This window comes from Impatiens glandulifera, chromosome 7 (assembly GCF_907164915.1).
Source record: "Impatiens glandulifera chromosome 7, dImpGla2.1, whole genome shotgun sequence".
Taxonomy (NCBI): domain Eukaryota; kingdom Viridiplantae; phylum Streptophyta; class Magnoliopsida; order Ericales; family Balsaminaceae; genus Impatiens; species Impatiens glandulifera.
This window is the reverse complement of record NC_061868.1, coordinates 34,640,459-34,651,909: the sequence shown is the minus strand read 5'-3', so window position 1 is coordinate 34,651,909 and position 11,451 is coordinate 34,640,459. Positions and strand designations below refer to the sequence as shown.

Genomic DNA, 11,451 nt, shown 5'->3' with positions numbered 1-11,451 from the left:
AATTTTGGATCTATTTATTTATATTATTTATAATTTATATCTCTATATATAACTTATACCATATATTGCTTACTAATATCTATAAATATATAATATTTATTTATATTATTATTATTATTATATATTATATATTATTTATTTAATAATTAAAATTAATGTTCTTATATATAATTTGAATTTTATGTAGTAATAGTAAACATATAATTAATTAAAATTAGAGACTAAAATAATAATAATTTATAAGAATATCAATAAATAAATCCAAAACAATGACTACATTTAATATTAAAATAATGAGATTAACTATAACATTAGCATTGAAAAATAAAAAAAATTAAATATTAGTACCTTTTTTAGAATATTAAATTAAAGTAATAAAGAAAATATATATTTAATTTACAATTTCCTAATAGAGATTAAGCCAGTTGTTGGTGAGTGAAGTCTCATACTCATCGTGGATAGGTCATACACTGGCGATCTGATTCCTGGAAATTCGCCGCCGTAAAAGATCCAATTTTTTTTTTTTTTTTTTTTTAATTTTCAAAGGGAAGATCGAATTAAATAGTGATCCTTGAATGGATGTAGTGACATTCGGAATCATTATTGGATTCATCGTGCTCTTCTTCTGCGCCGTTTGCGTCATCACCCTCGAAGAGACTTGCAAACGCCGCTCTACCTGAAAACTCCAGGCTTTTTCAGTTTTGTTTTCCATCTTGAATCAGCAAACCCAACAATGGTTTTCTCACTTAAAACCCAGATCTGCTCCTTAATTTTGCTTCTGTTAATGGGTTTGAGCTTGAAATCGAGCTTTGCCCACCAGTGTGGTCATCACCATTCTGGGTCTTCTGGGTCGGCGGTTCACGAGATTGCTGCTGATCATCATTGCGACCATGGACACGATCACCATCAGCATCATCATCATTGTGACCATGGACACCATCATGATGCTGCTGAGATAAAAACTGGGTCGAGGAGGAAACTTCCGGAGGAAATAGCAGAGGAAGAGGATCTGAAGAAGTTCGGCTTTGGGTTGCAACATAGTCATTATCATGATCATGATCACCATCATGTTGATGATTACGGTGCTTTGGAGCTCTCTGGTGTCGGTAAATTGTTTGCCTTTTATTTATGTTAGATCTGATTAATCATATTGCCTGAGAAATTTAGAACTTAGAATGTACAATTGTAAGCAACTAATGTAGGATCTATTTATTTGCCTTGTTATGCTCTTTATGCCTTTTATGACCTAAATGTTCTACTTCTTTCAATGGTGGTTATAGCTTGTTCTTTGCTTTAGGCTTATATATTTCCACTTTTACCATAAAGTTAATGAATAGAGATTAAGGTTTTAAAAATATCATTTAGTAATTCATAATACCTTCTTTATCTAATCCATTCTGTCATCACCCTTTACACATTGTAGGTTTGTGGATTCATGCAATGGGTTGCTCACTGTTAGTCAGCCTTGCTTCCCTTATTTGCCTCATTATCTTGCCTGTAATATTCAGTAAGTAGCCTCTCTACTTTTTGAAATTTCATAAGTTCACATTTTTGTTGATCATACTCTTCAGCTACAATTCTTCCTTTGACTAACTTTGACTTAATTGATTTTCCCCAGTAAAAGGACAACCCTCAAAGGCTGTTGTAGATTCACTGGCTGTATTTGGGGTCAGACGCTTCATCTTTTTTATTTTATTTTCCTGTTAATCTTTAATCTTAGTTTTCCCTCTTAAATAATACCGGTTTTGCTTTATACTGCATCTTTTGTAGATATCTTGTAACAAATCAAGTGATTATTATGAATTTTACATGTACAAACTATTAATTTTATTTTGTAAAATAGCTTGCATAATTTGAAAGAAATTTCATTAACTGTCAAACACTAGATTAAAATATGTTCTTTAAGCTACGGCTTGTGCAGCCGCTTTGTTGACCTCAAGAAGACAATAATATGGTATCTGACTGCTTTATACAGACACTATGGTTCAATTTTATAGGAAATTTTTATTGTTATATCTTTGGTGGATGAAATGATAGGCTTATTGCTATTTTGTTTGATGCTATATCCTTCCTGGACGTTCATGCAGGCAGGAGCGATGCTAGGGGATGCATTTCTTCATCAGTTACCGCATGCTTTTGGTACGCTATGTAAGATTTTTTATGCTATAGTTGTTCGATAATTTGCAATTCCATCTATGTTTTTCTTTGGCTCATTCTTCACAAGTAAAAGAAAACTTATCGTCTTGATGTTGATTGGAACGAAAATGCTGGATGTTTGAGATAGGATCTGGATTTCATGGTCAATGGTTTTTAGTTGTTTGTAGAATCTGTGAAGGTTCTCAAATACAAACACGTCTACATTACATATATATTTTTTGAAATGTTAAATTATACTAATTAGTTGTGGCGAAGATGACTTCTAATAATATAAGCAATGTCAATACCAAGTTTTGAATATGTGACCTGAACACAATAATCATGCCACACTGAATTGGTACAAATTTGTGTGTATTATTAAAATACAAGAAGTTGGTGAGAATAATATCAAGCTAATGAGGATAGTCCATGAAAGTAAATCATATTCTTAGACCTTGACTGATTTTGGGTTATTTGAATAATCAAGTGGTTATTTCCAAATAACCTTGTTTGATATAGGTTATTGAAAATTAGGTTATTTGGGTAAAAGACATTAGTGTATGAATATATAATGTTTTGTTTTAATAACAATAGGATATTTTGGTTGGTGATTTGAATAATGTGATTGATGAATAAATTGTTGATTGGATAGTGGGTTATTTGGAATTAATCTCAAATAACCCACATCAATGAAGGCCTTAGTGTTTGTTGAACATATCTTTTTAGTACCTTGTTCTCCACCTTTTAAGAATAAAATTTCCTAATTGTCTGTCTTCTATTGACATTTTTGTTTAAAATGTCTGGTTCCACCAATTCCATTAATTACACTCAATTTAAAAGAAGTGTTGTCCAATATTCATAATTTTCAATGATGTATGTTTATAATGCAGGAGGTGAACATTCTCATTCACACACGCATGACGATTCTAATGGTCATTCACACTCACATTCCATGAAGGATCTTTCTGTTGGATTGTCAGTTTTGTGTAAGTGTTTTAATTAACTGTTCTTCTTTTGGCATTTTCCATTATTTATTTTATTTTCTGAACAGGACCCTTATTAGCTTTTGGCATGATTATTGAATAATGGGGTTCTTTATCTAGCTTTGGATTGCAATGTAGCAAAGTTACCGGTTAATTCTGGAATCAGTTTCACTCTCGAACCACTTGTGTAGTAATGTTTTTACATTAATCTATATAGCATTTTTGTCGCATTTCCCCAAATTTGTAGTCTTCCAAGTCTTTAAGCAAATGAAGATTTGCATTTAATCATTGTGATTATTTTTTTTTCGGCAGCTGGCATTGTGGTTTTTCTCATTGTGGAGAAAATAGTAAGATACGTTCAAGAAAACTCTGCAAATACAAACCAGTGGAGCCATGGCCACCATCATCATCATCATCACAAAAGCAGTAAAATGAAGGATGATAAGGACGGCGAGGGTAAAGACCAGAAGTCTCCTGTTAGGGAGAGAATAACACCCTGTCAAGGAGAAGCAATAGTGGAAGAACAATCTGATGTCTGTTTAAACAGTGATAATCAAATTAATTCTGAACCTAATCTGCGAAAGGTAAAACTCCAATTTAGCATATTTTAGTAGATTTAGTTTTTACACTGCAATATGCGAATGAAAATCAAATTTAGAGGTTGTAACTTGCAAAACAGTAGAATGTAACTAGTTTTCCAAATTAATGAGTCATATTCAAATGAGTGTGATATCTGAACCTTACATCCCCAGGGATTGAGGTGGCATATCATAATGAGTAGCCATTTTGGAGATCCTCTACTAATTATAATATTAACCTTATACCAAACTCAGGGTAGTTGAATTGGTAAGAGTTTGAACTAGGAGGTTGAGATCTCAGTTTCACTTCCCACTTAAAGCATCTTCAGTGAAGTGTGGATGATTGCGGTAGGATACTGAGCTAGCCTCCTCCATGATAAAAGAAAAATAGCCCTGTTATTTAAAATTTTTTTTTTGCCCTTTTAACTATTTACTACTATATTCCTAGTCTAAATCATCATCATTTGCAGAGAACAACTAGAACTTCTTCTAAAGAAGAAAATAATAATTCCGATAAGTCGAATGAATCTACTCCAAGTACTGAACATCTGATCGAGAAGGAATCTGCTGGGGCAAATTCAAATCTTGTATTTGGTTATCTCAATCTTTTTTCTGATGGCGTGGTATGCATTCTCAATCCCATCCTGCTTTTGTTTTCCAAGCGCCAGCCATTTTCTAAAACGCTGATTTTAGCACTGTTAACACCCAATGCAGCACAATTTTACTGATGGTATAGCCTTGGGGAGTGCTTTCTTACTGTATGGATCTGTTGGTGGATGGTCAAGAACATTGTTTCTGCTTGCCCACGAGCTTCCTCAAGAGGTTTATTTCTTCTTTTGCATGTATCTCATATTTTTGGCAAGCTTCAATATTTGTAAACGCCATGGACTTTTGGTTTGCAGATAGGCGATTTTGGAATCTTGGTAAGGTCTGGATTCAGTGTGGGAAAAGCTCTGTTTTTTAACTTCCTATCAGCACTGGCTGCACTAGCAGGAACGGCTTTGGTTAGTTGTTTGGGTTATTGTATCTCATTTAAAAAATATATCTTTTTGAGCTTTCCTGATGGGAGAGAGATTTACGGTTTAACCTTGCAGGCATTGGTGATGGGCCAGGATCCAGGACAATCATCCTTGATTGAGGTGAACATTTACCCCATTTGAAAACACTTTATTTTTATCAGATGTCTCGTCCATCTATGTTGATCCAGCTGAGATCACGCATGGAAATATAATCACATATATTCATAAATTTAGTGGCGGTTTCCTATCTGGATTCAGATTCAGAAAAAAAAAAGTGTTTCAAACACTTTTTTCTGTGAATATCTCATTTGGAGCACATTTGAAAGCAAAACTTTGTAGTCAAACACATTAAAAAATATATTAGCGGTTTTCTGATCCAAAATGTATTTCAGCATTTTTCTGTGAGAGCGTATATCTTGATGTGGATCCAGATGAGATCATGTTTGGAAACAAAACTGAGTCAAACACAAATTCATTTATTTTATGGTTTCTCACGTGGATTCAGATTATCTGATCCATAAACATAAAGTGTTTCTATCTAGTATTCTTTTTTTTTGGGGAAAACTATATAGTATTCTTTGGCTTATATTTTCGGCTATAACAAGATTTCAATGATGACAAATTTCATCATCGTGTTTCATATGTGGGTGCAGGGATTCACAGCGGGTGGGTTTATATACATTGCAGTTGCTGGTGTGCTGGCAGAGATGAACAGTGGCAGCACAACATTGAGAGGTACAGTAGCACAACTGATTTCATTGATACTGGGTATGGCTGTTGCCCTTTGTATATCACTTGTTGAATGAATGAATGATATTTGGTAGTTCTCTCTTCAAGTTAACTAACTCCTTAGACAAAGTAAAAGAATATTCAATCTTTTGTTATCAAATCGTTTCATCGGTTGAGTTTGTTTTTTCCTGCAATTTTGATTTCTTTCACATTTTCTGAAATGGCAAGAACAACCGAGCTTAACCAATTAGCCTTGCAATAGCATGTTGATTTGTACTACTAATAAATGCATTCACAATGTATCAATGCATTAAGTCAAGCTCCAACTGAAACTCGAATGTATTCATTCGGGTTTGGATGAAGATTCGAGTCGGGCTTCCTAGTTCAATAATTTTTTATATGTTTAATCTGTTTAACGACTGATAGTCTTTCAGATTTATAAGTTGTTTACTTTAGTTATATTCGCTGGCCATCTTTACCGTTTGTAACATAGTTGTTTCATATTAATGAAATATATTGACAAAACACTTGTAATTGGTCCCTTGGAACGACGAGACTCAAAAGTTGTTACATACTTTTCTTCTACATATTGGGTTCATTAGGGAACATCATTTCAATCAATCCACGTTAAATTACATTTAGAAACAGGTGCATGTGAACTATGTTTCTCACAAATTGATAAATTCATTGGCAATCTATCTTCCAGATTCAGAAACAAAAGTGTTTTGAAATATGGTCATTAGGAGTCGATATGAAGTCTATTTTGAGCCAATGATATTAGCATGCTTTTCTACGTCACTATTCAAACACATTTGGAGTATAGCCGTGGCTTGGACAGGCGGAGGAGTGAAAATAAGGTCCTCCCCATTTGTGAGAGCATGGTGCCTCTTGCGCACTGCACGATGGGGCGGGTCAAAGTGGGTCTTTTTGTCTGCTTTGGATGATAAGATATCTGCTCTCTTCCTCAACCCCATTGCACCCTCTTCCTCCTGAAAATTCGCATAGATCAAAACTACATCCGGTTTTGAACTTCAAACATTTAAAAGTTGTTTGTTTCTAAAATATTGACTTGTAATCCAACCATAATTTAATTTTTTCAACTACTCAATAACTCTGCATTTCGAAATAAATTGATAAAATCTCATTGGAATTGAGATTAACCTTAAAAAAATGCTGTTTACATAATAATTATAATAAGATTCTTTTGTGACATGAAAAGGGGTGCTTGCCTGCCTTTATTGATTCCTGAGGTTACTACAGTCTGAAGCAAAAGGAAAGAGACTTCTGGAATAATTGCTTTAATAGACAGAAACAAAATTTGTCAATAAATAAACTTCACTTTATAAAGTGAGGTCCCTTCATGTTTCTTACACTCTTTCATGTTCCGCCCTTATCTTTCTAGGTGTAGTAGATTACTTACACTTCAAATTATCTTCCATAGAGCAGCATTTGAGCATATGCTATAGAACTAACCCATCACACTCTTGGCTTCATTTAAATACATATTTAATGTCTGATATCATATTTGGAAACTGAAATACAAATACAAAAAGAGAAGTGCTTCTAAATGGACCCACTATTGGCTTCATTTAAAAACACTTTTTCAACAAAGTTCTAGGATGAGATCTCGTTTGAAAACATGTTGTGTCTGTGAACTTAATCCGACTAAAATTCAGATACACTTAGAAGGCTAAAACATGCAATGTCTAGTTGTCTAAAAAATTGTCCTGAAGGCTAAACATGCAAGGTATAAATTTAAACATGAAACTGCCTCTCCCATAAGACTGTTGGGATTCGAAAGTGTGTTCTTCATAAGTAATCTGAAATTTGTAAGGACGTTATGAAGAGAATGGGAAATGAGTAAGGTGCAGTACTTACATTGATGTTACTATGATTAATGTCCATGATAGTAGTAGTAGTGGAAGAAGAATGTGGAAGATGAGGACACTTGACAGGCCTATCTTCTTCATCTTGTGGCTCAACTGGATGTGAGACTGGCAAGAAGTACTCATCATCATCTTCTTCTTCTTGCTTTTCTGAATATGCAATTTCAGGTTCTCCCAGCTCCATAACAAGAATCTTATGCCAAATTCTCCACCGGCAGGCAAATAAATAAAGGGATTTTCACACTCTCAGTGTGTGTGTGTGAGAGAGAGAGGATTGAAAAGCAAAGTTACCAGCTGGGAGAAGGAAGCTGAGGCAGCAGCAGATTGGAGACGTTTTGCTTGCACAGAGCAGAAGAAAAAGAAAGAAAGAAAAAGATTCCCCACCATTTCTCTTCAGGCTTTATCACTTTTCCTTTCTTTTTCCAATCTATATATCCATCTCCATGGGGTTAGTGCTATTTGATTAAGCTTATGTATCACTATAACCATATCATGCTTATCTTAGATAGAGAGAACATCTTTTGGTTTCTACTTTAAGAACAGTACTGAAATCCAACTTTTGTTGTGTGTTTCTACTTTCATGAATATAGAATTGTTCATACATAATCCACTTTAACCTAGAGCATGCAATGCTGCTTAATTTAGAGCCGTTGACAACAAAAACTACCAAATAAGAAGTGGTTGTTGAGTCTGTTTGGTTAGGATTAATGTGTTCTATTAGATTTGCATATGTGACAGGGTTTGAACTTTTGAGTGATGTTGGCAAGAAAGCTGTTTATTCTCATTATTTTCTTTGATGGTTCTGTAGCTTAATTGGGGTTAGATCATTGGATCGTCATCCTTCAACTCATTCCACAATACACTAGTAATAGCTTTGCAATTCTTAAGATAAAAGATGCACCATTTACAAAATTTAACCTGCGAAGTTCACAAAATGAAGATAGTTGAGAGAAGCCCATCATCTATCTTCATTTTGCACATTTCTATTGTTGGCAAAATGAAGATAGTTGAGAGAAGCCCATCAAGGGTTTCAACTTTCAAGTGGGCAAAATGTTATAGAGACCTTGTCGCGTGTTCTGGTCTTCACTCGTTGTTGCGTGTCTTCAGAACATGTTCCCAGCAAGTACTTCAACTAAAGTTTTGTCACCATTTAATGGTGTTGGGTGCGATTCCACAATCCTAATGGTTATGGGGAACTTGATACTTGTTTCATTGAGCTCATCTCCTAACCATCTTTTAGAGGAGTTTTGAGATCATTTAGATTTGTTTAGCTATATTTATCAAACTTAATGGTTGTGAGCAAGATAGTAAAAATAAAATTGAACTTGATACTTGTTCGAAAAGTTAAAAAAACAAAAATAGAAACATTCGCTACCATGACAAAATTGAACCACTCTACCGAATGATTCATTTAGTCGCACATCCAAACTTTCACCCATAAGAGTTGATTTCTTTAACAATTGATCATGCAAAAAAAAATTTGTTACAATAATAAATGAAGACCATAATTAATATAAATCTAAATCTATTTGTATGCATATGCAATTCATTTCTTATATACTTTTATCCATGTATTATTTACCAATTATTTTTACCAATCAATAAAATCGAACCCACTTTACCGAATCGAAGAATAAATAGAAGATGACTATTTAAATACCGACTTATATCTTTATTTGAAAGAAAAATGATTGGGAGCAAGACTTTGGGGGAGCGACTCGTACAGCGAAAGTGACATCGCTGTTATACGAAAATGACCTCGCTGTTATACAATAGAGACCTCGTTGTTATACAAAAGGGACGAGGTCTCTTTTGTATAACAACGATGTCACTTTCGTATAACAGCGATGTCACTTTCGCTGTACGAGTCGCTCCCCAAAGTCGTGTTCCCTATCATTCCTCTATTTGAAATCATATGTCCTTCAATAATAATAATTGATACCGATGTGTTTTTTTTTTTCTTTCAGTTTTTCTAAATTAATGCTACAAGCACAACTCATAGATAGTCTTCCACATCCAATATCAACATGGTAGATGAATCAATTTATTCAATCACCACATCCAATCCATCATATATTTAGCTTTGATCAAATATGTCATAGTCTCTCCAGTCTCCATTATATCAACTAAAATCTGAACATGTATTAAGATTAATGAGAAGGACTCTAAGATCCTTAGACATCATCTTGCTCTTTCTCATGATCCTATTCTCCATATCGACCGTCGAGAGCGCCTCAATAACGATGACAAAAAGCAAGAGCTATAGAATACCATTGCCTTATTCCCCTCGAGCTTCCAAAAACAATGAGATTCTTTATTGATGGCCACCGAAAATATCGTTGTCAAATAAATAAAAAGTAATCTATTTTTCTCATAATCTCTTTCGTGGCATCATACATATAAGAAATTCTAATTTATATTATCATATATTTTTTCAATATTTAATTTAACGAAGTCACGATGAGTTACACCAAACATTTATAAGCTTTTTTTTGATCATATTCATCTACCATTAACATATGTTATAATAACAACTATTTTATTAATTACATGATATACAAATCAAATGTAAAATAGGATGTCAAGGGAAGGGGATGATCTTTTAAGCACTAATGAGCCTTTTGGATAAACACCAATCTCATTACTACTTCTTGCACTTCTCTTCCTCGAAACTATTCCTTCAAGACATTGAGTAGTCATCACATTCATCAAATTGTTATGGCGCTTAATTTATTTATTCTTTATGATTTAAAAAAAATATTATATCAGATAATGAGGCTAACCCTCAGAAAAATGTAACAAAAAAATGCAGAAATTTTTATTTAAGTATGTGTGTCAAAAATATTTTTTAAAAATATTATTTTTGAAAAATGTATAAAAATATGTCTTAACATTTTGTAAATTAATTATAACAATAATTAATTTTGATCAAATTTCAAATAATCTTTTTAAATTTAAAATAATCAAATTAAAATTTGATTAAAGAAATATGTATTTCAATTAATTAAAAAGAAATAATTTAAGAAATTATTTATTTGATAAAAATCGTCACTTAATTTTTAAAATTAATAAAATTATACGTCTACAAATGTATTTTTGATCAGAGTCTCTTTTTGGTTCAATATTTGGTGATATTTGGAAAAAGATTTTGCGCTATATCATTCGTACCCGTTTAAAAGGTCTCTAATTTACAAAATTTTGGCTTTTAAAAATTAGTTTTATTAAGTTTTATTTAACCAATTATTTTTCAGGTCCTAGGCATGCACAAGTTCTTATACATTTAAAATTGTAAAAATAATATTTAAATGCTGGTACTTGATGCTGATGTCGATGATTACTGAGGAAAATACCTTAAAAATATCAGTTTTTAGGATATTAATTCTAAAAAAAATTACAAATAAGTTGTTGTCAAAATATTTTTTTATGAAAATATTATAAAAATATTTTAAAATCATTTTCTATGTTTTTAGATTTTTAGAAAATGGTTTGGGGTTCTAAAATTAGAAAAATAATTTTGAAAATTTAAAATTCAAACTCCTAGGTGCGATTTCCTTCGGTCCTAGGTCGAGGTGCGAGAACTCTAGTCGAGGTGTTGGAGACTCTTAGTCGGGTGCGGGAGTCATCGGTCTTGGGTGTAGGAGTCCTCGGTCAAGGTGCAAAAATCCTATTTCCGGATGCGGGAGTCCTCGGTCGGAGTGCGAGAGTCCTCGATCGGATTCGGGAATCCTCGCTCGGGGCTTAAGGGATTATTCGGTCCTAGGTTAGCCATGTACTAACTTTCGTCGGTCCTAGGTTCGAGATGCCCTTAGTCCTAGGTTAGCCTTGGGCTAACTTTCTTCGGTCCTGGTTGCGAGATGCTCTCGCTCCTGGGTTAGCCTTGGGCTAACCTTCCTCGTTCGCCAAGAACATCAAACTACAAGTTTGATATTTTTGACTAGGGCCTTGATCCATTGATTCAAGAGCACAAAAATCTTCATATGGTCCCATGTATCATTTATAACATCATCCCGATGTATTATTTGACCAAGATGATGTTCCATTTAACTCAAACGGGGTTTTGGTTTTAAACTTTAATGAAGCGTAAGGAGCATTGTCAATAGCTTCCTTATGCTTCATATGG

General features: G+C 33.5%; 2 protein-coding genes across 2 annotated transcripts; one reads left to right on the top strand and one right to left on the bottom strand.

Annotated features, from left to right (window-relative positions):
* The first annotated feature begins 439 nt into the window (after positions 1 to 439).
* On the top strand, positions 440 to 5,621 carry LOC124945283 (IAA-alanine resistance protein 1). Its single transcript, XM_047485685.1, has 11 exons — positions 440 to 1,106; positions 1,424 to 1,507; positions 1,619 to 1,668; positions 2,088 to 2,139; positions 3,027 to 3,122; positions 3,432 to 3,703; positions 4,168 to 4,320; positions 4,412 to 4,519; positions 4,600 to 4,701; positions 4,792 to 4,836; positions 5,370 to 5,621. Exons 1-11 carry the CDS (start codon positions 734 to 736, stop codon positions 5,520 to 5,522), a joined length of 1,488 nt encoding a protein of 495 aa, XP_047341641.1. The 5' UTR covers positions 440 to 733; the 3' UTR covers positions 5,523 to 5,621.
* Positions 5,622 to 6,094: 473 nt separating this feature from the next.
* On the bottom strand, positions 6,095 to 7,647 carry LOC124945284. Its single transcript, XM_047485686.1, has 2 exons — positions 7,324 to 7,647; positions 6,095 to 6,434 (listed from the first exon to the last, which is right to left on the bottom strand). The coding sequence occupies exons 1-2, from the start codon at positions 7,513 to 7,515 to the stop codon at positions 6,204 to 6,206; spliced, it is 423 nt and encodes a 140-aa protein (XP_047341642.1). The 5' UTR covers positions 7,516 to 7,647; the 3' UTR covers positions 6,095 to 6,203.
* Positions 7,648 to 11,451: the final 3,804 nt, after the last annotated feature.

Bases quoted from the DNA above. Each gene is read 5' to 3' on its own strand.
- LOC124945284 (XM_047485686.1), bottom strand. From the start codon at position 7,515: ATGGAGCTGGGAGAACCTGAAATTGCATATTCAGAAAAGCAAGAAGAA. The intron at 6,435-7,323 runs GTAAGTACTGCA...GCGAATTTTCAG, and splicing joins TTAATCATAGTAACATCAAT to GAGGAAGAGGGTGCAATGGG.
- LOC124945283 (XM_047485685.1), top strand. From the start codon at position 734: ATGGTTTTCTCACTTAAAACCCAGATCTGCTCCTTAATTTTGCTTCTG. The intron at 1,669-2,087 runs GTCAGACGCTTC...ACGTTCATGCAG, and splicing joins ATTCACTGGCTGTATTTGGG to GCAGGAGCGATGCTAGGGGA. The intron at 3,704-4,167 runs GTAAAACTCCAA...CATCATTTGCAG, and splicing joins CTGAACCTAATCTGCGAAAG to AGAACAACTAGAACTTCTTC.